This window comes from Crinia signifera, chromosome 2 (genome assembly GCF_055691185.1).
Source record: "Crinia signifera chromosome 2, ASM5569118v1, whole genome shotgun sequence".
In the NCBI taxonomy this organism is placed as follows: domain Eukaryota; kingdom Metazoa; phylum Chordata; class Amphibia; order Anura; family Myobatrachidae; genus Crinia; species Crinia signifera.
The window spans coordinates 137,093,840-137,119,017 of record NC_139218.1 but is presented as its reverse complement, the minus strand read 5'-3'; the positions used below and the strand labels follow the sequence as shown (position 1 = coordinate 137,119,017).

General features: G+C 46.5%; 1 protein-coding gene across 1 annotated transcript in view; it reads left to right on the top strand.

Annotated features, from left to right (window-relative positions):
* The first annotated feature begins 320 nt into the window (after positions 1 to 320).
* CIMAP3 (ciliary microtubule associated protein 3) overlaps positions 321 to 25,178 on the top strand; it is a 29,570-nt gene continuing 4,712 nt past the window's right edge. The window contains exons 1-4 of the mRNA XM_083171080.1: positions 321 to 385; positions 3,456 to 3,598; positions 17,764 to 17,862; positions 18,017 to 18,150. Coding sequence (XP_083027206.1) covers positions 361 to 385; positions 3,456 to 3,598; positions 17,764 to 17,862; positions 18,017 to 18,150 — 401 coding nt within the window. The 5' untranslated portion in view covers positions 321 to 360. The remainder of the gene's footprint in view (positions 386 to 3,455; positions 3,599 to 17,763; positions 17,863 to 18,016; positions 18,151 to 25,178) is intronic.

Below are 25,178 nucleotides of genomic sequence, written 5' to 3'. Positions count from 1 at the left end.
GCATACCTCCCAACTGTCACGCTTTCCGCGGGAACGTCCCGATATTCGGGGACGTTCCCGCGTCCCGTCCGGGGCTGCCATTGTCCCGCGGTGGGGGGGACAGTTGGGAGCCCCCCCAGCTTCCCGAGAATAGACGCTTCAAAAGTTGGGAGGTATGCCTATGGTTCTTATCAAAACACTTGTATTCTAATGAAAACAGACAAGCCCAGGCAATTCTCTGCACATGCAATATATATATGTAACCACCTGAGGGAACTATTGGTCTACTACAGGAAAGAAACAAGTAATAATTATAACGTCACAACTAAGCTCCCTGCATAGCAACAACATAGCAACATCAAGTAAACAAAACTGCAGAGCATGGAGAGCATGGAGAATTCACAAGGTAATACAGGAGAGTGGCAGGATAACTGCTAAGGAAAATGTACAGAATACCCTGACATACATGTTACAAATATAGTGCATTTATTTAAGATTTCAGGAATATTTAATAATAACAAGCATAATAAAAATTAAAATACCATTAGAGACTGATAAATTGCAATTATCTTTTGAACTGTATCAGTTTTAATAGAAGCATCTTTTACATTATTTGTTACTATAAATAAATAGAACCATAAATGTAAATGATTGGTACATCAGGTATGCGGTCGATAGTTTGACAGCAGTTAGGTTAACACTATTGGTCGACAGGCAAAGGGCATATTTGTCGACTTTGTTTTCTCCCCTCCGGGAGAAGCCTGGAGAGGAGACTTTCAGCGTGCTTGAGGCTGCTGTCATCAAGCCCTGTCCCCATCCTCTAGAACTGTCGCGATTTTGCGGGTGTGCGTGGAGGGGCTAAAATGTCACAATTTGAATATCTTAGCCACTCCGTGTACACCCGCGAATGCCGTCATTTAATCAGCAGGGTAGGAGGAGGCTGGGGGGAATGCGCAAGGATTGCCCTCCCTTCCGGGGGGCCAGGAGGGGGACCCAAGTTTCGGGAGCCTCCCAGCCTTTCCAGAAGGGTAGGCAAGTATGGCAAAATGTCGACCCATGAAAAAGGCCAACATGCATTAGGTCGACATGGTCAAAAGGTCAACACAAGCAATAGGTTGACATGGAAAAGGTCAACATGAAAAAATGTCTACATGACTTTTTATTTCATACTTAACTATCCATAAAGGGAGAATATAATAGTGTGCCGAACGTAGCAAAGCAAGCCATACGAGGGGAGGTGGTACGCTTATATGATGTTTTTTTCGACTTAGGTAGACACCATAAGACATGAAAAACTCATGTCGACCCATTTTTAAGAGGACATAATGCTCGCGTCGACTTTTGACCATGTAGACACAATGCATGTCGACCCTCTCCATGTGTCAACCTTTTGCCTGTTGACCAATAGCGGTCAACCGATTGGCTGTCAACCTCCTCCTGCTCCTCCCCCTCTTACTGTTGACCATACTCGTACATCATGCACTGACTAATCTATACCATTTTCTCTGTCATTTTGCAAAGTTTTCTGTATGTTCTACAGTCCTGGTTCCCAAATTTTATAGAATCCCAGCCCTTTTTCCCCATGGCGTTCTCAGGCTGATAGTTGCTTATTGATAAAGTAATAAAAAAATTATTAAATTGAGCAAATTGTGCTTAGGTGTTATCCTTCAGGAATAGGAATAGGTTGGCATGTTCTAGTACAGTGATGGGTAACCTTTACACTCCAGCTGTTGCTGAACTACACATCCCAGCATGCATCCGGGGCAGCACGGATGGTGTAATTGTTAGCATTACTGCCTCACAGTACTGAGGTCATGGGTTCAATTCCCACCATGGCTCTAACTGTGCGGAGTTTGTATATTCTCCCCGTACTTGCGTGGGTTTACTCCGGGTACTCCGGTTTCCTCCCACAATCCAAAAATGGTAGGGCTATTGGCTTCCAACAAAAATTAACCCTAGAATGTCTGTATGTGTGTGTACATGTGGTAGGGAATATAGATTGTAAGCTCCACTGGGGCAGGGACTGATGTGAATGAGCAACTATACTCTGTAAAGCGCTGCAGAATATGTATGCGCTATATAAGAAACTGTTAATAAATAAATAATGCCCTGCTACAGTTTTACTATTTGGCCATGCTAAAACGGATGCAGGACATGCTGGGATGTGTAGTTCAACAACAGCTGGAGTGTCAAGTTTAGCCATCACTGGTCTAGGAGGACAGTCAGTATAGATGAGTCCTTTTAGGCTTGCAGCGTGGCACAGCATGTGGATTTCCGGGCACTTGCCCAACAGAGCACACCACACTGTGGCACTGTATGCACCATGCAATCCGGTGGGAACCCATATGATCAACATACATTAGGTTGACATGTTCAATAGGTTGGCAGGTAAAAGGTAGATAGTGCTTACGGTTGACAGGTATAAAAAGGTCAACACACATATGGTCGACACAAGTTTTTGAATGTTTTTACATGTTTTTGAGCTTCTGCTTGATTTACCATCCACATGGACTATGGTTATTAACTCCTTGAGTGGTGGGTTTTGCTGGGGCAGGACAAAGCTACCATCAACCAGGGCAGGTTTGTCCTGCCCCAGCAAAACCCACCACAGAACGTAGGGCAGCCACCCCCCCTTCTTTGTCGCTCCCCCCCTCCTGTTGCTCCCCCCGCCCCCTCATTTCCACTCCAGTCGATCGTACGCCGACGCTTCCCTGCCGCTGCCCCTGCAGCCATTCACAGCAGACAGTGACCAGGTAGCAGGCTCAGGGATGTTTGGGGTGGCTCGGGAGGATTCGGGCGCCCAAACTCCCGAGCCCCCCTGAAACGCACCGAACATCCTCGAGCCTGCCTTCTGCTCATTGCAACTACTGGCGGTGGGGGCAGGGGAGCTCCAGCATAGCTGGAGCATTGGAGTGAGGGGGAGCGTCAGGAGGGGAGGGGGGAGCGACCACTGTGGGGGGTGCCCAGAGAGGTGATGCACCAGTGGTGCACAGCTGCAGGCTCACTGGCGCACACCTTCGTATTGGTGGTATGCCCGGAAATTCTCCGGGACATCCCGCTGCGGCAGCGCAGCTGAGTCTGGAAAATTTCCGGCCATGCCACTAAAGAGGTTAATAAACCTTGCCCATGAGTCAGCAGATCAAGGCAGGCCATGATCATACACATTTACATATGATCATGAAACATACAGAATGGCAGCTTGCGTTGACCTTTTCTGTGTCAACAACTGTCTTGTCAACCTTTTGATCGGGTCGATCTATTGCAGGTCGACCATACTGGGTTGATTTAATGACTAGTTACTGTAGATCTTCTTTACAAGACCTCTGTTAGGTGGTGGTAAACAGAGTACTGGGCCACATATTTATGTCTAGCAGTCACCAGTACTGGTTTAGCATCACATTGAAGTTAATAGTTGAACACATGGCACCCTGGACAGAATTTTTTGTTTAGTTGTAATTTTATTTTTAAATCTTCAGGACCGGTGAAGAGAGTCTGCTTTGGTAGCACACAGGAAAGGCAATGTTACCCATATTACTGTGCCCCAGACCGCATGGGTCATAGCTTATCTCCTGTTATGGGAGCTCAACATCTCGGCCCTGGATGCTACAATAATGAAGAGGTGAGTGTCATAAGGCTGTAGAAAAAGTAAAATGGGAAGAGGCATAAACTGATTAAGGAAGAATACCTTTGGTGATACATTAACATACCTCCCAACTTCTCCCGAAAAAGTGGAGCGGCCCTGTGAAAAGGGGGCGTGGCATCGCAGGATGACATGTCCTCCGGCCGCGCCCCCGTTTTCCGCCGGTCGTCGGCACTGAATAGACGCTGTGCGCAAGCGCACAGCGTCTATTCTTGGCAGGTTGGGGGGACTCCCAACTGCCCCCCCCCCCCCCCCCCCACCGCGGGACAATGACGGCCCCGGGCGGGACGCGGGAATGTCCCCGAATATCGGTAAGCGGGACAGTTGGGAGGTATGCATTAATAACACTTTTACAAATAGGCGTGCACACATTGAGTGTTGCTGTGCACACCTTATGAACACCTTCCTGCCACTAGCAATACTAGCAATACCTGTTACCAAAGACTTTTGCTTTTTAGAAATATATTCCATTAAAAGAGGCACCTATCCAGGGGTGGACTGGGCCGGGTGGCAGGGTGCCACATGCCCCCCGGGCCGGTATGTACTGGCTGGGCCTGGGCCGGCTGTGTGCAACTTGCACATCCCTGCTGCCGCACGCAGCCGACAGGTCCAGCAGCACACAGGCTTCCTGGCCGCCCGAATGTAAGGCGACGGCCCCTCCAAAAATGGGCGCGGCCTGGGAGGAGACAGACTAGTGTCTGTCAGAAGAGAACAGCGCGGCCAGCGCTACCCGGAAGTGCGGATTCGGGTAGCACTGGCGCACTGTTTAAATTGAACCCCTTGGCAATGAGCATGTACCCTGTCTCACCCCTGTCAAAAAAATATTTCACTCCCTCTGGAGTGCTACATGCCCTTCCTCCAGCAATGAGCACGTAGCACTCAATAGCAACAATCATGTAATTTCCCCTAGCAGTGGCATAACTATATTTTGCTCCCCCCGGCCAAAAATGTTTGTGCCCCCGCCCCCACCCCCACACCATTTTAAAGCCCATTACATCTTATACAACATGCCGCCCTGCAGCGCCCCTTGCACGGCTTGTACCCCTGTAAAAACGGCCCTGCATGCAGTGCCTGCCTCTCCCTGCAGCAGCTAATCATCCTCTTAATTTGCAATGTGCCCACCGCAGACCGCAGCGGCGCTGGCTCCTCCAAGCTACTGCGGGGTCTGCGTGGCGCTATAGTTACACCACTGCAAATACACATGTATAGAACACAGACATACACATCACATATACATGTAGTGCACTTACACTGACATCTTGGGGGAGGCTGAGGGAGGATGCCACAGCAGCCAGTAATTGCTGCCAAATCTGGCCAGCAGCACATTTCCTCTTTAAACCCCCCATCCATGGCATAACCCCACGATTCGGGGGTCGTGGTGAGGGGGTGGGGCTAATATGACACAATTACATGACAGGTAGTGTCATATTTGCTCCACTCCCTCGCCGCCAACTCACGAATTGTGGCAAAAAGCCGCGAGGGGGCGGGGCTATGGACGCTCTCACTGTAGAATGATAGATGTCAGTAATTAAAGGGGCAGCAAAGTGGGGCGCTGAGTGCCCAGGGAAGCAGAGCTGGGGGGCTGGGCAGCTGGCTTTGGGACCACTAGGATGGTGAGGACCGTGACGGCTCTCTCCAGCAGGCAGTACAGAAGGGGGAGTGGCAGCCACAGTGGATGGAAGGGCAGGGTGGAAGTGGGAGCTCTGGCTGTCTGTGTTAGGAGGCTCATGGGTTGGGTCACTGAGCATCCTCACACAGACAGCCAGAGGCGGAGAAGTATACTTATTGCCTTCCTGCTGCAGCAGAGCTTGAACAGGACTGACGCCTGTCTCCGGCTCTGAGAGCGCCGTGACCCAAGACCCAAGAGAGCTGGGGAGCCCTAATTAAACCACTATCCCCTAGCAATGAGCATGTAACGTCTCCCCTGGCAATGAATATGTAAATCCCCCATGGCAACATGAATGAAACCCCTGGCAAGATGCATGTAACCCATGGCAATGAGCAACGAGCAATATTCCTCTGACAATGAGCATGTAGGTATGTATCAGTTATATGGTATAATATGTAATAGCATTATTATGTTTAATGGGCATTACAGTGTGTGTTATTATATTTAATTGGAATTGCAGTGTGTGGCATTATGTTTAATGGGAATTATGTTATTGGCTTTATCTGTAATGGACATTATGGTGTGTGGCATTATGTTTAATGGGCATTTTGGTGTTGGCATTATGTGTAATGGGCACTACGGTGTGGCATGTGTAATAGGCATTACAGTGTGGCATTATGTTTGATGGGCATTATGGTGTGTGGCATTATGTTTGATGGGCATTATGGTGTGTGGCATTATGTTTAATGGGCATTACAGTTTTGGCTTTATGTTTAATGGGCATTACGGTGTGTGCCATGTGTAATGGGCATTACGGTGTAAATTTTTACAACACGCCTTCGACGCGCACTGTCCCCATTTCTGGTGTATAAGTGTGTGGGGGAATGATTGTTTAATCCTTCCTGCATACTAGAGGGGAGAGGGTAGGGTGGTGAAACGATGTTGATGGTGCTGGGCCACTTGCTTGTGTTGCCCCCCAAGCTGAAAATTGCCAGCCAGCCCCTGCACCCATCCATCAATTACTGGATATGTGTTTTGTATTGTTAATTGTACTAGACCAGGGGTGGCCAACCGGTCAGAGGTAAAGAGCCGAAAATATCGGTAGTCAAGCTAAAGAGCCGACATCATGCGTGCGCCGAAGGCGCATGCGCCAAATTAATGGGGCGTAGCCTATTTTGACCCCTTGGGTGGGTGTGATACAAATATGCCTCCAATAGTGCAGATACACATATGCCCCCAACGGTGCCAGGTATGCACCACACGGTGCCGGGTATGCCCCCACAGTGCCAAAAAGCTGCTATGCCCCCACAGTGCCACAAACTGCTATGCCCCCACAGTGCCACAAACTGCTATGCCCCTAAAGTGCAAATTTCCCAGCAGCAACACTCACCGTTGTTGCTAATGCTGCCAGGCGGGGAGAGGACAGTCTGGTGTCCCCCTGCAGTCCTCCTGTCATGTCACCGATGGGAGGAGAGCACAGCACACCGCACGTCTCCTTCCCCCTCACTTCCCTGTGACTGGGCCACCCACCAATCAAAGCTCACTGGCCGGCTCCTGATTGGCTGCTGGCCCACGAGCTCTGATTGGCGGACGGCCCAGTCACAAGGATGTACAGTAAGGGGTAGGAGAGATGCGCGATGCGCGCTCTCCTCCCCTCAGAAGGAGAAGGGATTCAGGGAACCGGCAGCAGGGGGGACTGGGACAGACGGTGGGCGGCAGGCAGCAGTGGGAGCAGGAGCCGCACTTTACAAGGGGAAGAGCCGCATGAGGCTCTAGAGCCACAGGTTGGCCACCACTGTACTAGACCATTGTCATATCACTACATACAGTACCCCCATCATCCATATATTTTTTTACTTTATGTTCATGTAATGTTACACTGGGTAAATAGAAGATTAAAACTGAAGTAGGCAGGAGATTATGGTGTGGCAGAGAGATGTTTTATATTGTAGCGAGTGCCAATACATGATAGTAGACACGCCTGATTGGCAGTGTTAGACACACCCAATGGGCGGTGTTAGAGATGCCCAATAGGTGGTGCTAGACACACCCCTTTGATGGTGCACCCCCTAATAAAATGTGCTGTGCACGCCTATGATTTTACACCAAAAATGCCGGTTCGCACCTGGGATTTTGGACTCAGGAAAACTGCTGGGCTGCCCCAGCCTCCATGCATAGGCATCCATTCACCTCCTCCCCAGCTCCGCTGCTGTCTACATAGTACAACCTGCCTAACCTCTGGACTGACCGCAAGAAACTGTAATCCAGAGGTATGGGCTCCCCCATTCATGGGGGTATGAGTATGCGCACCGCCGCCCCTCGCGGGCTCGCTGCGCTCGCCACGCTGGCGCCGTGCTAGGAAACAAGTACCGAAAAAACTTCTTTACAATCAGAGCAGTCAAACTTTGGAACTCTCTTCCTGGAGAAGTGGTGTCGGCAGACACTATAAATACGTTTAAAATAAGGTTGGATAAACATTTATTGGTTAAAAACATCCATGGGTACGAATAAGTAACAATCTGTCTTAAAAATATCAGAATATACTATACAACAAGGGATAAGCTACTATAAACATAGGTTGAACTAGATGGATGCAAGTCTTTATTCAGCCTCACCTACTATGTATGTAACAAAACAAACGGTACTTGTGTATTATTTGGGCGCCCAAGATTTCCATTGGGTCCCATCGTACAATCAAAAATCGGGTCCCATCGCATCGCATGCGATATGATCGCATGCGATGCGACCCGATTTTTAATTGTACAGGCACCCTGATGCCTGATTCCTATGTTAAATGCCCCCCAGACCCGATTTTTAATTGTACACCCACCCTGATGGGTCATTACTATGTTAAATGCCCCCCCCCATTGTTAATGCCACCCCACTATCAACGCCAACCCGAAGCGTGGCGAGCTCAGCGAGCCGGCGAGGGGAGGCGGTACGTGTCCTCCGACCTTTTCCTACCCCCACTATCCACGTCGGCATGGAGTTGATTTTAAATAGTGTGGCAAGCACAGTGAGCCACCTAGCCCGGAGAGTAGCGAGCGCAGCGAGCCCCGTGAAGGGACGTGGATTACTTCACATGTACGCCACACTTCGGGCTCGGTGGCTCGCTGCTCTCGCCACACTATCTAAATTCAACTCCACGCCGACGTGGATAGTGGGGGTCCTCTGAAAAGGTCAGAGGACGCGTACCGCCACCCCTCGCGGGCTCGCTTCGGGTTGGCGTTGATAGTGGGGTGGCGTTAACAATGGGGGCCATTTAACATAGTAATGACCCATCAGGGTGGGTGTAAAATTAAAAATCGGGTCTGGGGGGGGCATTTCACATAGGAATAAGCCCAAATCGGCTATGATCGCTTCGCATCGCATGCCATTATAATGGCATGCGATGCGACGCGATATAAAAATTGTACAGTCGGGTTTTAAAAACCCTGAAATCGGGTCCTATCGGGTCCCATCGCATACCTTAATTAGAGGTATGCGATGCGATGGGCGCCCAGATAATACACAAGTACCATACAAACAAACGCTCACCTACTCGGAACAAAGCCAGTCCCATGCTGATAGCACTATGGCTCATCCCAACTCTTGGACAATGGATGATGGGGTTATAAAAAGTAGAAATGTGTTGTTTACTTGCACAAAACTATCTATGACAAAGCTTACTGCGGACCTCTGTCATAGCTAGTTCTAATGTTATCCAGGGATATATCTCAAGGGGCATAGGTAGTAGGGTCCGATTTTGCCGGAGGTTTGAAATGGCGGCTCAACTTGGAGGTTTTTTTTTAAAGCTGTAATAATTTCCAAGGCATGGTTTGACTCTGAAAATTCGCGGCCAGCATTGAGGTTTGAATGGGGACCTAAATCCCGATGGTGTTGTGATGATTTACTAAGGCCAAAACTACCAAAAAACTGCAGAGAAAGCACATTTTAGAATAGAATTGAATATCAAAGCATCATCAGTGTCTTATACCATTGAAAGAATAGAATAGAAACCCCAGATTTAACAAGCAATGTTTTTGAAAACCAATTAATGAATTAAAGAAAAGGTAAATCAATTGATTTTGACATGCAAGACTGCTTGACAGGAATATGATCCAACTGAGCTAAATATGATCCAAATGGGCTAAACAAAACTATAAAAAATGTTAAACATAAAATAAACAAAACAAAACCACACCACACTGTCACAAAAAAAAAACATGAAAATACAGATTATATGGAAAACACGCCTCAAATATACAATAAACAGAAATTATACAAGACAGTTGTTTAAAAAACATCACAATTAGCAATTATTTCATATTTTTCTCCTACTTTTCTACAACTTTCTCCTTAAGCTTCAACTCAAAAGTAGCCGGCTGTCTGTTCCTATGACATCAACTGAATGGTGCTTTCTATAACAAATAGAGTACTACAAGTAAATGCATATGAATAAAATAGCTTCTGAACCACAGTGGTCTGTTTCTATTATGTAAATTTATATGAAATCACCATTAAATGAATATAAATGGAGTAGTTTCTAATCCACAATGGTTTCAATAGAATTCTTTACCATATAGAGCACTCCATGGCGGGTTGTCATAATCTGACAGTGAGTGACGGCAGATTATGTTTAGACATCAAAATCACCCTTTGTGTAAATTTGGTCCATTATGTTAATTTATCAAGAAGTTACTATCACAGTGCACATTCTAATATGTAGTTAGCAATGCCGTTAGGTCTGCTGGTAGAGAGTGACGGAATCGGACACATATATAAAAAAAGCTTGATATATTTGGAACCCAGACCTCCCTCAGAGCATTGTATCTGTACTGTAACCATTGCTATTTAAGTTTTTTTTTTTCATCATTCCAAATAAATTTGGAAAAGGCTGGTATACATAAAGCTATCTTGGCCATGGTCAAATATAGGCAACATTTGCATACATACAAAAGCTTGTCAAAGATAAAAAAAATTACAAAAGCAATCTTGCCAATTAAAAAAATATATATAAACTAGTAAGCCGGCTTGAAGCAAATGCTTTGATCACTAGTCTGCTACCTTGTGATTACCTCTGTGTTTGTGCCTTTGTGAGAGAGAAGGAGATGTAGTTTCACTCGCTGCCAACAGATGGTAGTGTTTCGGAGACACACAAATAGACATTAGACATATACAGTATATAGATGATCAACTAATCGCGGTGTAATAAATATTCCAACATATTTAATCTGGGAAATAGCTATACGAAAAGAAGAAAGAGGGGAGCTAAAAAAAAAGCATTTAAGAAATGCCTGGTAAAGGTAGCAACTCAGCTTTATCTATTTGAATGCAATAGCCCAGAAAAATATCCTTATTGTGCATTCAGGGTAAGAATTGCAGGTACCAAATAAACCAGATCAGAAGACTGATGTTTTTGATATGTAAAAAGAAAGCCATGAACAATAAAACTATAAAATTAAAAGTCATGTAGAAAATTTCAACGTTAGTTGTAAAAAATATTACACAACTTTGAAGCATCTGTTTGAAAAATAATGTCGGAAGACTTCTGCCACTCTGATGAACTCTTTTTATAAAAAGCAATAACATTATTATTATCATCCTTTATTTATATGGTGCCACAAGGGATCCACAGTGTCCAATTACAGAGTACATAAATGAATTGACAAAACATGAAAATAGTGACTTACAGTTAAATACAATAGAGGACAAGTACAGGGTGCATAACCATAGCTGCATCAGCTGCATCAGCAGAGGACACTGGCAAAAAGCGTGGCAAAAATTAAAACCACTTGATTTGGTGCCATCAAAGATAGCTTAAGTAAGGCAAGGAAAAGCTTATGAGGAAAGAGGGCCCTGGCTCATGAGAGCTTACATGCTAAAGGCATATACATATTTCATCCTAAACTTATAAGATGGGAGCAAATAGTAAATAATTCTTTAAGACCTTTGGCTTCCTCCATGGAATATCCTTGAAAAAGAAATAGTCTAATATAATTCTAGTGCAAATTGTAGATTTTTCAAGACTCTACCCAAGTAACCTCTTTGTGTACACAGTTCAGGCATCTCAAAATAACAATACACGATGATCCACACATTGAACCTACTCTGTGCACATGTTCAATAACAATATAGAACTTAAGTCAGATATTTGTGACAATTCCAAAAGTAAAAAGTTTAAGGGGAAAATTGACTAAGATGTGTATTCTACTTCACATGTGATGTTGCTATGGGCAACCAATCAGAATATACTTCTTATTTATTTAGCACCCTTTAGAAGATAGTAGACAGGATCTGATTGGTTGCCCATAGCAACATCACTTGTGAAGTAGAATACACATCTTAGTAATTTCCCCCCTAAGAAAGAAAGAACAGTAGCTCTGGCCCTTTCAGAGATTTGGGAAGATTTAAAGGGCCCTCTGGATCTGTTCTTCAAGTCTAGCTTGATCTAGATTTGCAGCTGCAAATTTATCACAATGAATAGTGTCAGAATTCAATTTAGAAATGTCTTGAAAGGCATCTCCCAAATGAAGCTCTGAATCCTGAAGCTCTTGCACATGTTTTTTAGCCTCAGCCAAACACCGGTCTGCATGATTTTTTTCACAAGAAAACTGAATAGTGACTCTATTGCAGATTTATATTCTGAATTCAATATGTGATTAGAATCTTTCCATTAGGCATAGTGTGTTTGTGACAGTTAAGGTGCCCATACACCGTGTGATGATCGCACCCGTTATGGGCTGGATCACATTGCATCGCAACGCATGCGTTTTGCATGCGATTTGCATATGGTGCGATGCGAGGGCAGTACAAAAAGGATGTACTTTTTTTTTGTACTGTGTGATGAGATGCCTGTGGGAGCGCACATCACATCGCACAGTGCAAACGCACCATGTATGGGCACCTTTCACTGCCTTTGGACATTAGAAAGCAATGACCTAAACATGAATCTCTTATTCCTGAACAGAAAAAGTGTATTTATCTCCACTGCATATTAAACTGGGACTGGTAAAACAATGTGTAAAAGCAATTAATAAAAAACTCTGCTGCATTTATGCATTTAAAATCTACATTTTTAAAACTAAGTGATGCAAAAAAAAAATTGCAGCAACTGTCAACCCACTGGACAAAGCTACCTGGATGTTAATCCACAATATCTGTTCTTGTTTTCTTGGAAATCATAAACTACAGTATTTAATGCAGTGAATTCATACAAAGCTATGGGATGCAACATTTCTTTAAAACTTCACTTCTTGGAGGGAATACAATTAGCTGAAGATATAGCCGGTTAAACGAGATAGCCGGTTAAAGGGAGGGGGGGGGGTTTCTCCCCCTCACACCAGAAAGTCCAGGGACTAGGCTGGTGTAAAAGGGGCCATCCCGGTAATGTCCCTGCATGATCCTGGGACCATATTCCCGGGTACATCCCCTTTTTTTTATTTCTTTGATAATGAGAGAGTTAGTGTACAAATTTAATATTAGTCTAACTTTCTGGAATATCAATCTGGGACACTTCTGGTCTATCCAGGTTATTTATAGACGGAATCTTCTGACCATGATGAGCAAGGCTATCTCTTCCATTAGGCTCAGTGGGCAATTGCCCAGGGGCCCCAGTATTCAAAGTACTCATGGCTGATAAACCTTACATCCCTACCCAGCAGGACTGACAGTTTATAGGTTTCCTTACTGTGTCATAATATGAATTGGGATTACTATTGTGTGTCCATTCCCCTTCCCAGTGAGACAATGCTCCTTGTTGTGGGGGAGGGACACCCTAGCTCTTTTTGAAATAGGGCTTCAAAATATCTAGTTATTGCTCTTGATGGGCATTTTAATAGAAGAGAGAAGACCTGCGTGCATCCTCGCCCTTTTAGGCCCTCTACTTTTTACTGGCAGCAGCAAAGCGCTACAGAGTATGAGCCCTCGTATCAGACCCTAGATATTATTAATTTATTTTCTTATTTATTAACAGTTTCTTATATAACGCACACATATTACGCAGCACTTTACAGAGCATAGTTATGAGCAAAAACACAGTACAAGACAGTTCAGAACAAGTACATGGTAAATATGGATAGTTGCATCAGGGGACAGGACACTGAAGCAATCATCAGGGTGGCAGTGGTTTATATATTTCTAAGAAAGGCACATGAGGAGAGAGGGCCCTGCTCGTGAGAGCTTACATTCTCACATTCTACATTCTGGACATAATGTATTCCCAGATGATATTGCTCCAGCCTCTTCAGGTAAAATCCGCCACTGTTCTCTGCCTAAGTGAAGCCAGATGCAGTCTTTGAGACTGCTCTGGCTTCACTATGCCTGGCAGTGACTTCCTATTGCAAGTCCGACCTGCCATTCACCCAAGGCAGTATTATTGGAAGGTGTTCCCTCCGTCTGGGATGCCTCTATATGGGTTGCTGAGAGGCAGCCCATAAAAAACGGGTTCTGCACATGAGCAGTACGAGGATGATACTGTGAATGGCTGGACCAGGACCCTGAATATGCCTCTGTGGACTGCAGCAAAAGCAGCCCATAGAGCCTGGGGCCAGCACATGCACAGTACCGAAGCAGCTACTGCGCATAGGCTGGCCCCACGGAGAGACTGACACCGGCGACGGGGAACGAGACTGGCAGGGGCGGTGACCGGGATCAGCAGAGGTAAGAACCGCTGCTGACCATAACATATTGCTTAAATACATAAAACATTTTCTACTATCACAGCCATGACCCTGGTGTACATGATATTTTCCAGCCATTTAGAGATGGGGTGGTACTGGTGGTGAGGTAATATCATACCTCCCAACTTCTTGACTGCTGGAATAGGGACACTCGCGCGGCTAAGCCGTGCGTGTGCCCGGAAAGGGGCGGGTCTATGCAAAATGAGGGCATGGCTTATGCAAATTAGCCGCAACCCCATTTTTCGGTCGCGAATAGACGCTGTGCGCATGCGCACAGCATCTATTCAATCAGCTTGGGGGGGCTCCCAACTGCCACCCCCCGCAGCGGGACAATGCCGGCCGCGGGTAGGACAGCGGGACAGGACCCGAAAATCGTGACTGTCCCGCTGAAATCGTGACATTTGGGTGGTATGTAATATGGTCAGTCTCCTATGTTGGTTACTGGGGGATGTACGAATACAGTTTTAAAACATAGCATGGCACTTTGTAGATGTGCCAAGTTAAGCCCTCTTAAGGCCTATGCACAATAAGTGATTTTGATCCTACCTTGTTTTCCCGTTTTGAGCTACTTTGAGTGCAAAATCTCCTAGTGTGTATAGGCATGCGATGAGTGGGGAGTGCAGATGCGCGCACTTGCATCATCGCCAGCCATTGGGCGGTATTCAATGAGTGTATGTTCTTAAACCATTTTGCGCTGCTAGATGGATTATAGCGATTAAGTATACCACTGGACAGATGGACACTGGACACACTGTTATGTAATTCAGGAAATTATTTTATACATAAGAAATAAAAAATAATATACACAAGCATATAAAAATGACAATATTAAAACAGGCAACAAGTAATCATATAGCTTAAATGGCCATCAAGAGAAATAAGAGGGTCACGTTTGCAAACTTTTAGTAGGAGCTCCTGGGAATGGTTAATGGTTAGTAACAGTCATGTGAATGGTGATGATAAAGTTTATGGAATGAAATGGAGTATGGAATGGATGGGAGTAAACAGCCAATAGCACTGTCAGTTAGCTGGTTAGTATGGCAGTCACTTGCCGTGGATAAACGCTGGGTATAAGAAATAAGTTGAAATACTTCACCCTCCGTTGATAATAGGATAGGGGAGCTTCTGATGGGATGCAGGCTCACCCAGTTATAGATTGAAGCTGGGACGGGGAGCGGGTGGCAAGCTCAACCCGATTGCAGGGTCCTGGTGACGCGGGGAGCAACGCTCTACCCGTGATGTTGTAGATGAAAGTGGGAAATATGACATCCACTTAGTAGTCGGCTTGTAGTAACACCGCACAGCGGGAGTGGGATCTCGACCGCTGACTTGAACTCAGTGGCTGCTGCCAGATGACGGTGGATCAGCGTGTTGTAGACCGCGGCAGACCAGCCCAGGTGGGAGTCAGTTGGAGGAGGAGGACCACGTGGGTTTGCAGACGTGACGTAACCTGTGACGTCGACGCGTTTCGTCTCGGAGGCGGAGACTTTTTCAAGACGGAAAAAGTCCGTCTTGAAAAAGTCTCCGCCTCCGAGACGAAACGCGTCGACGTCACAGGTTACGTCACGTCTGCAAACCCACGTGGTCCTCCTCCTCCAACTGACTCCCACCTGGGCTGGTCTGCCGCGGTCTACAACACGCTGATCCACCGTCATCTGGCAGCAGCCACTGAGTTCAAGTCAGCGGTCGAGATCCCACTCCCGCTGTGCGGTGTTACTACAAGCCGACTACTAAGTGGATGTCATATTTCCCACTTTCATCTACAACATCACGGGTAGAGCGTTGCTCCCCGCGTCACCAGGACCCTGCAATCGGGTTGAGCTTGCCACCCGCTCCCCGTCCCAGCTTCAATCTATAACTGGGTGAGCCTGCATCCCATCAGAAGCTCCCCTATCCTATTATCAACGGAGGGTGAAGTATTTCAACTTATTTCTTATACCCAGCGTTTATCCACGGCAAGTGACTGCCATACTAACCAGCTAACTGACAGTGCTATTGGCTGTTTACTCCCATCCATTCCATACTCCATTTCATTCCATAAACTTTATCATCACCATTCACATGACTGTTACTAACCATTAACCATTCCCAGGAGCTCCTACTAAAAGTTTGCAAACGTGACCCTCTTATTTCTCTTGATGGCCATTTAAGCTATATGATTACTTGTTGCCTGTTTTAATATTGTCATTTTTATATGCTTGTGTATATTATTTTTTATTTCTTATGTATAAAATAATTTCCTGAATTACATAACAGTGTGTCCAGTGTCCATCTGTCCAGTGGTATACTTAATCGCTATAATCCATCTAGCAGCGCAAAATGGTTTAAGAACATACACTCCTTTGTACTTTATGAGTTCTAGCCAACTCATATAAACCATCTGCAAGCAGCAGTGGATTTATTATACTATATATATACTCTATACGCATTGTTTTTAACAGCGCCAGATAATTGTGCAGTACGGTGCTCGCACCTACCTGCATAACCCACCCCTCCCCTTTTTTGCGGTATTCAATGAGCCTGATTCACCATGTTTTTATGGCGAATTTGTGCTGTTGGGGAATTTTTGACTAAAACGGTGAATCACCCTATTCAATGACCACATGGCGAATACATTTGAAGGTTTTTTTCGCCATGATTCACCGAGTAGCAATCGCTATCTTTTTATGGAGAAGTGGAATGTGAACTTTTAAAATAAAGTGTTTTGTTTTTTTACATTTGGTGTAAAAAAATCAGGAATTTTATTCTGAGGAGGGGCATGCTATTTTTATTCATGTGCTGTAAGCACATGAATATATATTTAATTTTAAAACAAATATATTTTTTTTTTACACAGCAGCCAGCAGGGGGCGCCGGAGCCGAGCCGCTCATTAGATATTCATTCGTTACGATCGGGTGTAGTGAATATACGCGGTCCCCTGCTGGCACCCCCGGGGGGCAGCCTGTGCTGCCTGGCACCCAGGGAGCCCACCTCCCACCCAGGGGAGCCGAGAGAGGGGGGGAGTGGGTACTAATTACCCGGGCCCAGGCTTGCTGAAGGGGCCCCGCAGGGGCCCTGGTCTGACCCCTCCCTTTCCCCTCCATTCCTCCCGGGTAGCAACAGTAGCACACACTTCTACAGCATGTGCTGTGCTGACAGCAGGCTCAGCATGAGCATCTCACTGACAGCGTGAGAGGTCATGCTGAGCCTGCTGTCAGCACAGCACATGCTGTAGGTGTGTGCTGCTTCTGAGATTACAGTTTTTAGAGTTTTCTTTCACTCTCCTCTAAACATTTTGGGGGCGTGGCCTAAGTGTGGGAGGTTCCCACAACACACACACTTAGGCCACGCCCCCAACATTTTACCGGGGCCCGGCATTCCTCTCGGCTGCCCTGCTCCCACCACATACGCTCTGGGGCAGGCAGAGAGACTTCCATCTCCCTGCCTGCCACCGTCCTCAGGCTCCCTGCGGCGTTCACCGCAGGAGCTCATATTCGCCAGTCAGGGGCAGCGAGCCCCTGACTCGTTGAATACCGGAGCCGCCGAGGCTCCGGAACGTGGCGAATGTGCAGCGAATCCTAAACAGGATTCGCTGCACCTCGCCGGTATTCACATTGAATACCGCCCATTGCCTTGTATTACAGGACGAGCAAAACACTTATCATAGTCTCCTACTATGGAAAGTGGTTCACCTCCCCCCCCCCCCCTGGAAAATCGCTGGGCAATGTGAAAATAGCTCAGTGTGTATGCAATGAGTGAATTATCAGCGGTTTTCAACACATTGTTCATGGGTAAAATCGCCCAGTGTGTACCCAACTTTTACTGTTCTGTATTTGTTTTATTTAGAAAAATATTTCTTCCATGACTAAAGTTGGAATTTGTTGTGTTCTCCTAGTTTACCAACTTCAAGCATCTTCAAGAAAAGAAACTACTGAGTAAGAAAGGCTACTGTGTGGGAGCCAGGACAGCACCACGCTTTCCCTTAGTTAATAAGGTATTTATTCTAATTAGTGTAAATTCACAATATAGCTAGCCCTAAATATTAATATTAACTTAATTTCTCTTACAGACAAAAAACAGCTACTGTACAACTGTAATATTTCCTGTTTGTGCCAGTTCACATTTTCTGTGAAACTTGTGTTTTCCAGACATTAAGTCCTGGTCCAGCGGAGTATCAGCAATACTGGTCCAAAGAGCGCACATTCTCAGAAGGCCATGCACCTTTCAATGTAAATGCAATACGGTTTCCAGGAAAAGCAGCAGAAGTTTCACTTTATCCTAGGTAATATCTGCCTCCATTAGTTGCAAACTAAAGACCTTATTCTAGTTCACAGGTCTTCAACCTGTGGCCCTCCAGATGTTGTGGAACTACATTTCCCAGCATGCCCTGACAGTTTTGGCATGCTCTTGTAGGAAAAAATGTGGCAATGCATGCTGGAACATGTAGTTTCACAACATCTGGAGGGCCATAGGTTGAAGACCCATGTTCTAGTTGATTCGCAGCCTTGCGAGTCCACCAGATGCCGCCCTGCAAATGCTGATACACATGCTCCACCCACGCACACTGCGTTCGTACACACGGGCTGCAAAGTTGATGTTAAAGGTTACTCTGATGTAACATTAAATGTGCGTGGGCATTCAGAGGGAAGTGGACGGGCAGCTGACATCCGGTGATGTCAGCTGCATGCCTTCGGCACCCACATCACCAGACGATTTCTATGGGAACACCCAGCATTTTCATGGGAACGCCCATGAAACGCTGGGTGTACCCATGAGCACAACTATACACCACTGCCGCCCCCCCCCCCCCCCCAACCGCAGCCTGTTTGCAGTGCCGCACGCACTTGGCGGATTCACATGCAAAGAAATGCGGCTGCGCATAAGCAAAACATTGGACCCCGTGCGAACGTACGGTCCTTGCAAACTGACCAGAATAAACCACTAAAGGTGCATACACACTGGGCGGTTTTGGCCAGCATGTACTGTATGCAGAGCAATGATTGGGAAATCGATGGGCTGAAAATCTCTCAGTGCAAACACATGAGCAATTTTCCCGGGGGTGGACGACTTTCCATAGCAGGACTCTATGGAAAGCCAGCAGATGAGCAGCGACTGCCGGTGATGATGCGTAAGTGTGAATCAGTGCTCACTGCTCATCGCTGGGTTGTACACACTGGGCAGATTTTGAGCTGAAAGCAGCTCAAACAACAAAACTGAGCTGCTTTCAGCTCAAAATTGCCCAGTGTGTATGGGCCTTACGGTGATCATTTTACTTTCAGTACAGCATTATAAGACACAGAAACCCATCACAAATCATGCAGCAGTGAATTCCCCTTCAGTAGCTACTAAGCAATCAGCTCAATTCTGCATTATGTCAATTATTGTACAAAAAAATAGGCAAGATCCAACTTGGAAATCATTGACACAAAAATTATCTGCATTGATGAACTGAGGATTTTTAACATGTAGTATTATTGGAGAATCTGGTATCAGGCAATAGATGCATGCATGGACCTCATAACTTTTTTTTTAGCATATGTGCAAATCAGTGGCGTAAGTTCGTTCCAGATGACCGGAGGCAAGATATATATTGGTGCCCCCCCCACACACACACACACACACACATATATACACAACACAACACAATAAAACCTTATATAAAATATATATTTATGTTAAGAAATATAGATAGATAACACATATATTTCTCAGAACTCAGCCACAGAAGCAATATTGTTGGATTTATACTTGCATGCAGGAGAGGTGCCCCCTCGGGAGCAGGAGCCCGGCGGCAGATGACTCCATTGCCTCCCAGACTTCTGCCTCTGGTGCAAATCCTGTAAGCCAATGGTTGCTCGAACGCTCTGCAGCCGTCCACCCATCCCTTTATTGCCCGCCGCCGCTGCTTCCCTTCTGAGGGGAGGAGAGTGCATTTCACGTCTCTCCTTCCACTCACTGTATCCCTGTGACTGGGCCAATCAGGAGCCGGCCTGCGAGCTTTGATTGGCTGGCGGCCCAGTCACAGGGAAGTGAGGGGAAGGAGAGACGCGCAATATGCTGCACTCTTCTCCCCTCAGAAGGGAAGTGGCGGAGGAGGAGACAGTAGGGATGGCCATCGTTGATATTGCCATTGATGGCAATAGTGCAACTGGCCATCGATAGTTTTAAACTATGCAAAGGATGACCATCACTATTTTTACCTATTAGTAGTCATCCATTGTGTATAACTGATTGGCCCGTGGGCCAATGAAAACACAAGGGTGTGGCTTCACGGTTGTCGGGGGCGGAGATATGCTCGGTGCCCAGGCACTTTGAAAAGAAAAAAAAAGAAAAACATAATTTTGCTGTGCCATCGATGGAGGAAAACCATCTGGTTCTCCCCCATTGATGGCAAAAGTATTTGCCATCGGCCATAAATCATTAATGATTTTGAATCGATGGCCATCCCTAGGAGACAGACAGAAAACCAGCAGGAGGACACCAGACTCTCCTCTCCCTGGCAGAAGCAGGAGCAACAACAATGAGTTGTGCTGCTGCTGGGGGCATACCTGGCACCGTGGGGGCATACCAGGCACCGTGGGGACACCACGGTGAGCCATGGGAAAACCCAGCATTTCATGGGCATCCCCATGCAGATGCTAGATGTTCCCATGTAAATACGACCGAGTGTCAGCTGCCCGCCCTGTCTTCTCCACTCACTTATATATGTGAGTCCAGAAGAAATCATACGATGGCTGGGGACCATTGAATGATTTCTTCTGCCACAACTATACGGCGGTGGGGAGTCGTGTGTATTCGCCAAGGTGGCCTTTCTGGGACTCGGTAAGCTGTGAGCTTCGCAGCTTACCGAGTCAACCAGGAATGAGGGCCTATCTCCCCTGCAATTTTTCTCACTATTTCCCTCTCCCCTACTGCCTCTCTCACTATGGGGTCAATTCAGACATGATTACACACCCACAAATTCTCAGCAGCCAGCATTCAGTCAAGCCAGCGCCCATCTAGAGTGAAATCCTGCTTTTCAAATGAATGTGATCACAATGGGTATGGATATGTACAGCTACTAATCTATTTGCAGCCATGTGAATATATCCAAAATCAATTGTAAGAGGCTCACCATCTCCCCTGTGCCCTCTCTCACTATCTACTCTGCAGCCTCTCTCACTTTCTCTCATGCAGCCTAATTTGCTATCTCCCCTGTGGCCTCTCTTACTATCTTCCTTTCCCCTGCTGTCTCTCTCACTATCTCCACTGCTGTCTATGACCCATGCAGCCTCTCTCGCTATCTCCTCCACAGTGGTCTTATTTGCTAACTGTCCTGCGACCACTCTTGATATCTCTCTCTCCCCTACAGTCTTTCTATCTCCCCTGCAGCCTATCTCACCCCTCCACTGCTGTCTCCAAATTTCCCCTGTGGTCTGTGTCTCCCTCGCTATCTCCCCTGCAGCCTTATTTGCTATCACCCTGCATCCTCTCTCACTATCTCCCTCTCCCCTGTGGCCTCTCTCGCTATTTATGCTGTCTCTTTATCTGCCCTGCAGGCTATCTCACTATCACTGAGGGCCTTATTTTGGTTCATTCTTTCTGACAAAATCCTTCTTAGATGGGCAAAACCATGTGCACTGCAGGTGGGGCAGGTGTTACTTGTGCAGAGAGAATTAGATTTGGGTGGGGTTTTACTTCAAAGTGAGATCTATATTGCAGTGTAAAAATAAAGCAGTCAGTATTTTCCCTGCACAGAAACAAAATTACTCACCCAAATCTAATTCTCTCTGCACATGTTACATCTGCCCCCCCTGCAGTGCACATGGTTTTGTCCATCTAAGAAGGTATTTGTCAGAAAGAATGAACCAAAATAAGGCCCAGAGTGAGAAAATAACTACATATTAATCAGATAATACAGAGATCTTGGTTGCATATATCTGCAGATATAGGGCTAAGCCCCCAGGCCGTACGTCAAGGCCTCTCTGTCACTGGGGGTCCCTAATACTGGGTATGGGTCTGGGGTGTGGGCCCCAAACATGCCGACACAGGCTGAGTACTCCAGGGCAGCACACAAATGAAAATTATTAAGGGTTAATAAGAAGCACATAAGTGCTATGTAGGGAAGTGAAGGTGGGATTAAAATACAAAATATATACAATGTGATAGGAAAAATAAGAGTTAATAAAGTGTTAGGGTGTGCTACCCTGGAGCAGACCAGCCCTACCAACACAGGGGGCACCACACTCCCAAACCCATCCCATTTACAATAACATATATGTCTGGGCTTAATAGCCCAGTGTAAGGCCACGTATTAGGGACCCCCAGTGACAGAGAGGCCTTGACGTGCGGCCTGGGGGCTTAGCCCTATATCTGCAGATATATGCAACCAAGATCTCTGTATTATCTGATTAATATGTAGTTATTTTCTCACTCAGTGTGCAATTGGGATACAAAATGTTTTTTTTTCCTAGACAGAATTACCCCTCCCTTTTGGCACCTGAATGACACACCTCTGATTGAGCAGCTTACCAACAAAAGTATTTCACTATCACCCCTGTGGCCTCTCTCGCTATCCCATCTCTTGTGCTGTCGCTCTCACTATGGCCCTTATTCTGGTTGGTGCGGTCAGAGCCGCACACGGGGCTCCAGCCGCACAAACCAATCCCCGCCCACCCTACGGATCGCCACGGCCGTCCGTACACGGACGGCTGGCGATCCGCATAAAAATGGTGGAGGCTACGCCTCCACCATGGTGGGAGCTGCCCCCTGCATTCGATGGTCGTCGACCATCGAAGGCAGGTCCGCACGCCGCGGCAGCTCCCGCAAGCTGAGACCACACGGACAATCGTCCGTGTGGTAGCTTGTATGGGGGCTGAAAGCTGACATCCGGCGACGTCAGCTTTCCGCCCCCATGAGCTGCGTCATGCCCTCATTTCCATGCATACGCCCCGCGTTTGCATGGGAACGCCCATGAAACGCGGGGCGTACACATAGGGAAATGAGGGGATGAAGCCCCTCACTCCCCTATACGCCCCCTTTGCGGCGTAGTAAATTTATGTGCGGCGAATTCGCCTGCACATGCGCAGATTGACCTCTGCGCATGTGCAGACGGAAAACATCGGCGGTACGGCCGCACGCGGGCCGTACCGCTCGAATCGGAATAAGGGCCTATATGCTCTTTGGACTCTTGCTCCCCTGTGGCTTCTCTCTCTATCTCTCTATCTCCCATGCTGTCTCTGTCACTATCTCCCTAGTGGTTTCTATCTCCCCTGCTGTCTTTCTCACTATCTCTCGTGTGAGCTTTATCTCCATGCTGTCTTCCTCACTATCCCCTTGCCCACTTCAGTCTCTTTCACTATACCTCTTTCCCCTTCAATCCCACTCACTTTCTCCCCTGCAGTTTCTCACTATCTCCCACTCCTCCGCTGTCTCTCTTACTATTTCCATGCCCCCTGCAGTCTCTCTCATCATTGACTTCACTGCAGTCTCTTTCACAATCTCCCTATTCCCTGCTCTGTTTCACTATCTCTGCTGTGGGCACTCACTATCTCCCTCTCCCCTGCGTCTCTTTTTCTATTTTCCTCTCCAATGCAGTCTCTCACTATCTCCCCTACGGTCTCTCTCACTATCTCTCCACCCTCTCCCCTGCAATCTCCCTCTCCTCACTATCTTCTCAGCGGTCTCTATCTCCCCTGCGGCCTCTATCTCCCCTGTGGCCTCACTTGCTATCTCCCCTGTGGACTCTGTCTCTCCCCTGCTGCTTTTCTGTGTCTCACTCTCTCTCTTCCCTGCTCTGTCTTGGTATCTCTCTCCACTGTGCTCTCTCTTTACTCTGTAAGTTCTCTCTACCCCCCCCCTCGTGCTATCTCTCTCCCCTGCGCTCTCTCTCCTGTGCTCCCTATCTCTATCCCCTGCACTATCTCTCGCTTTCTCTCTCCCCTGCGCTCTCTTGCTATCTCCCTCTACCCTCTCTTTCGCTATCTTTCTGTCCACTGCAGCTTCTCTCACGTTGTATATGCAAAGTGATCTGTGCACCAGACCACCAGCATTCTCATACCCAACCCTTTGAATCTGTATTGAAGAGATATACTACATTAAATACATTAAATTGTACAGAAATTAAAATAAGAACATTGATAAATACGCCACTTAGATTTTATCTCAAAGTTATGAAAAAGTGATGCTGCAGCTTCATTAGCACAAAACTCATTGGGGGAAATTTACTAAGATGGGAGTTCTATTCCATATGGTATGTTGCTCTGGGCAACCAATCAGAATGTACTTCTTATTTATTTAGCACCCTCTAGAACAGTGATGGCTAACTTTGACACTCCAGCTGTTGTTGAACTACACAACCCAATATGCCCTGCATCAGTTTAAGGGCCAGATTCTCTAAGCTTCAAAAGTGATAAAATGGAGAGTGATAAACAGCCAGCCAATCAGCTCCTGTCTGACATTTTTCAAACACAGTCTGTGACATGGCAGGTAGGAGCTAATTGGCTGGCTGTTTATCACTCTCCATTTTATCACTTTTGAAGCTTAGAGAATCTGGCCCTTAATATGGCCAAATAGCAAAACTGTAGCAGGGCATGCTGAGGTGTGTAGTTCCCCTCCACCCTCCTGTTCCCACAGCACTCTTCTTGTATTTCAACTACAGATCTCTTACTCATCTACAATCTATACCTGCATCTATTCTCATTCACTTCCTTATATCTCAGCTGTATTGTGTACTGAAAATTGTGCTTTAATTTTGTTATGTCTAGTTCTGTGTACCCTGTACTGTTCTTTTGTGTTCTATATGTACAGTACTGGCTGGTGCAATCACCATGTGGCGCCGCTGATTGTCTGCCTGGGTGCTGCACAGCTCAGTAATTATATGTTCCCCATGTCTGTGTCCCTCATTAGAGTACATCTAGTATATATATATATATATATATATATATATATATATATATATGTATCAGTACTGTTACTGGCTACCTAGCTGGCTGTGCAATCACCATGTGGCGCCACTGAATGGCTGCCTGGGTACTGCACAGCTCAGTAATTATATTTTCCCCATGTCTGTTTCCCTCATTAGAGTACATCTAGTACATATATCAGTACTGTTACTGGCTGTGCATTCATCATGTGGCGCCGCTGAATGGCTGCCTGGGTACTGCACAGCTCGGTAAATATGTTCCCCATGTCTGTGTCCCTTTATTAGAATGCGTCTTGTGCATATCTGTATGTGTGATGTACATCTGTACTGCCATTGTTGCCTGTTCCTTGTACTGATAACCCTTTCTATTGCAGTATGTGCACTGTTATTTTTAATGTCTGTAAAGC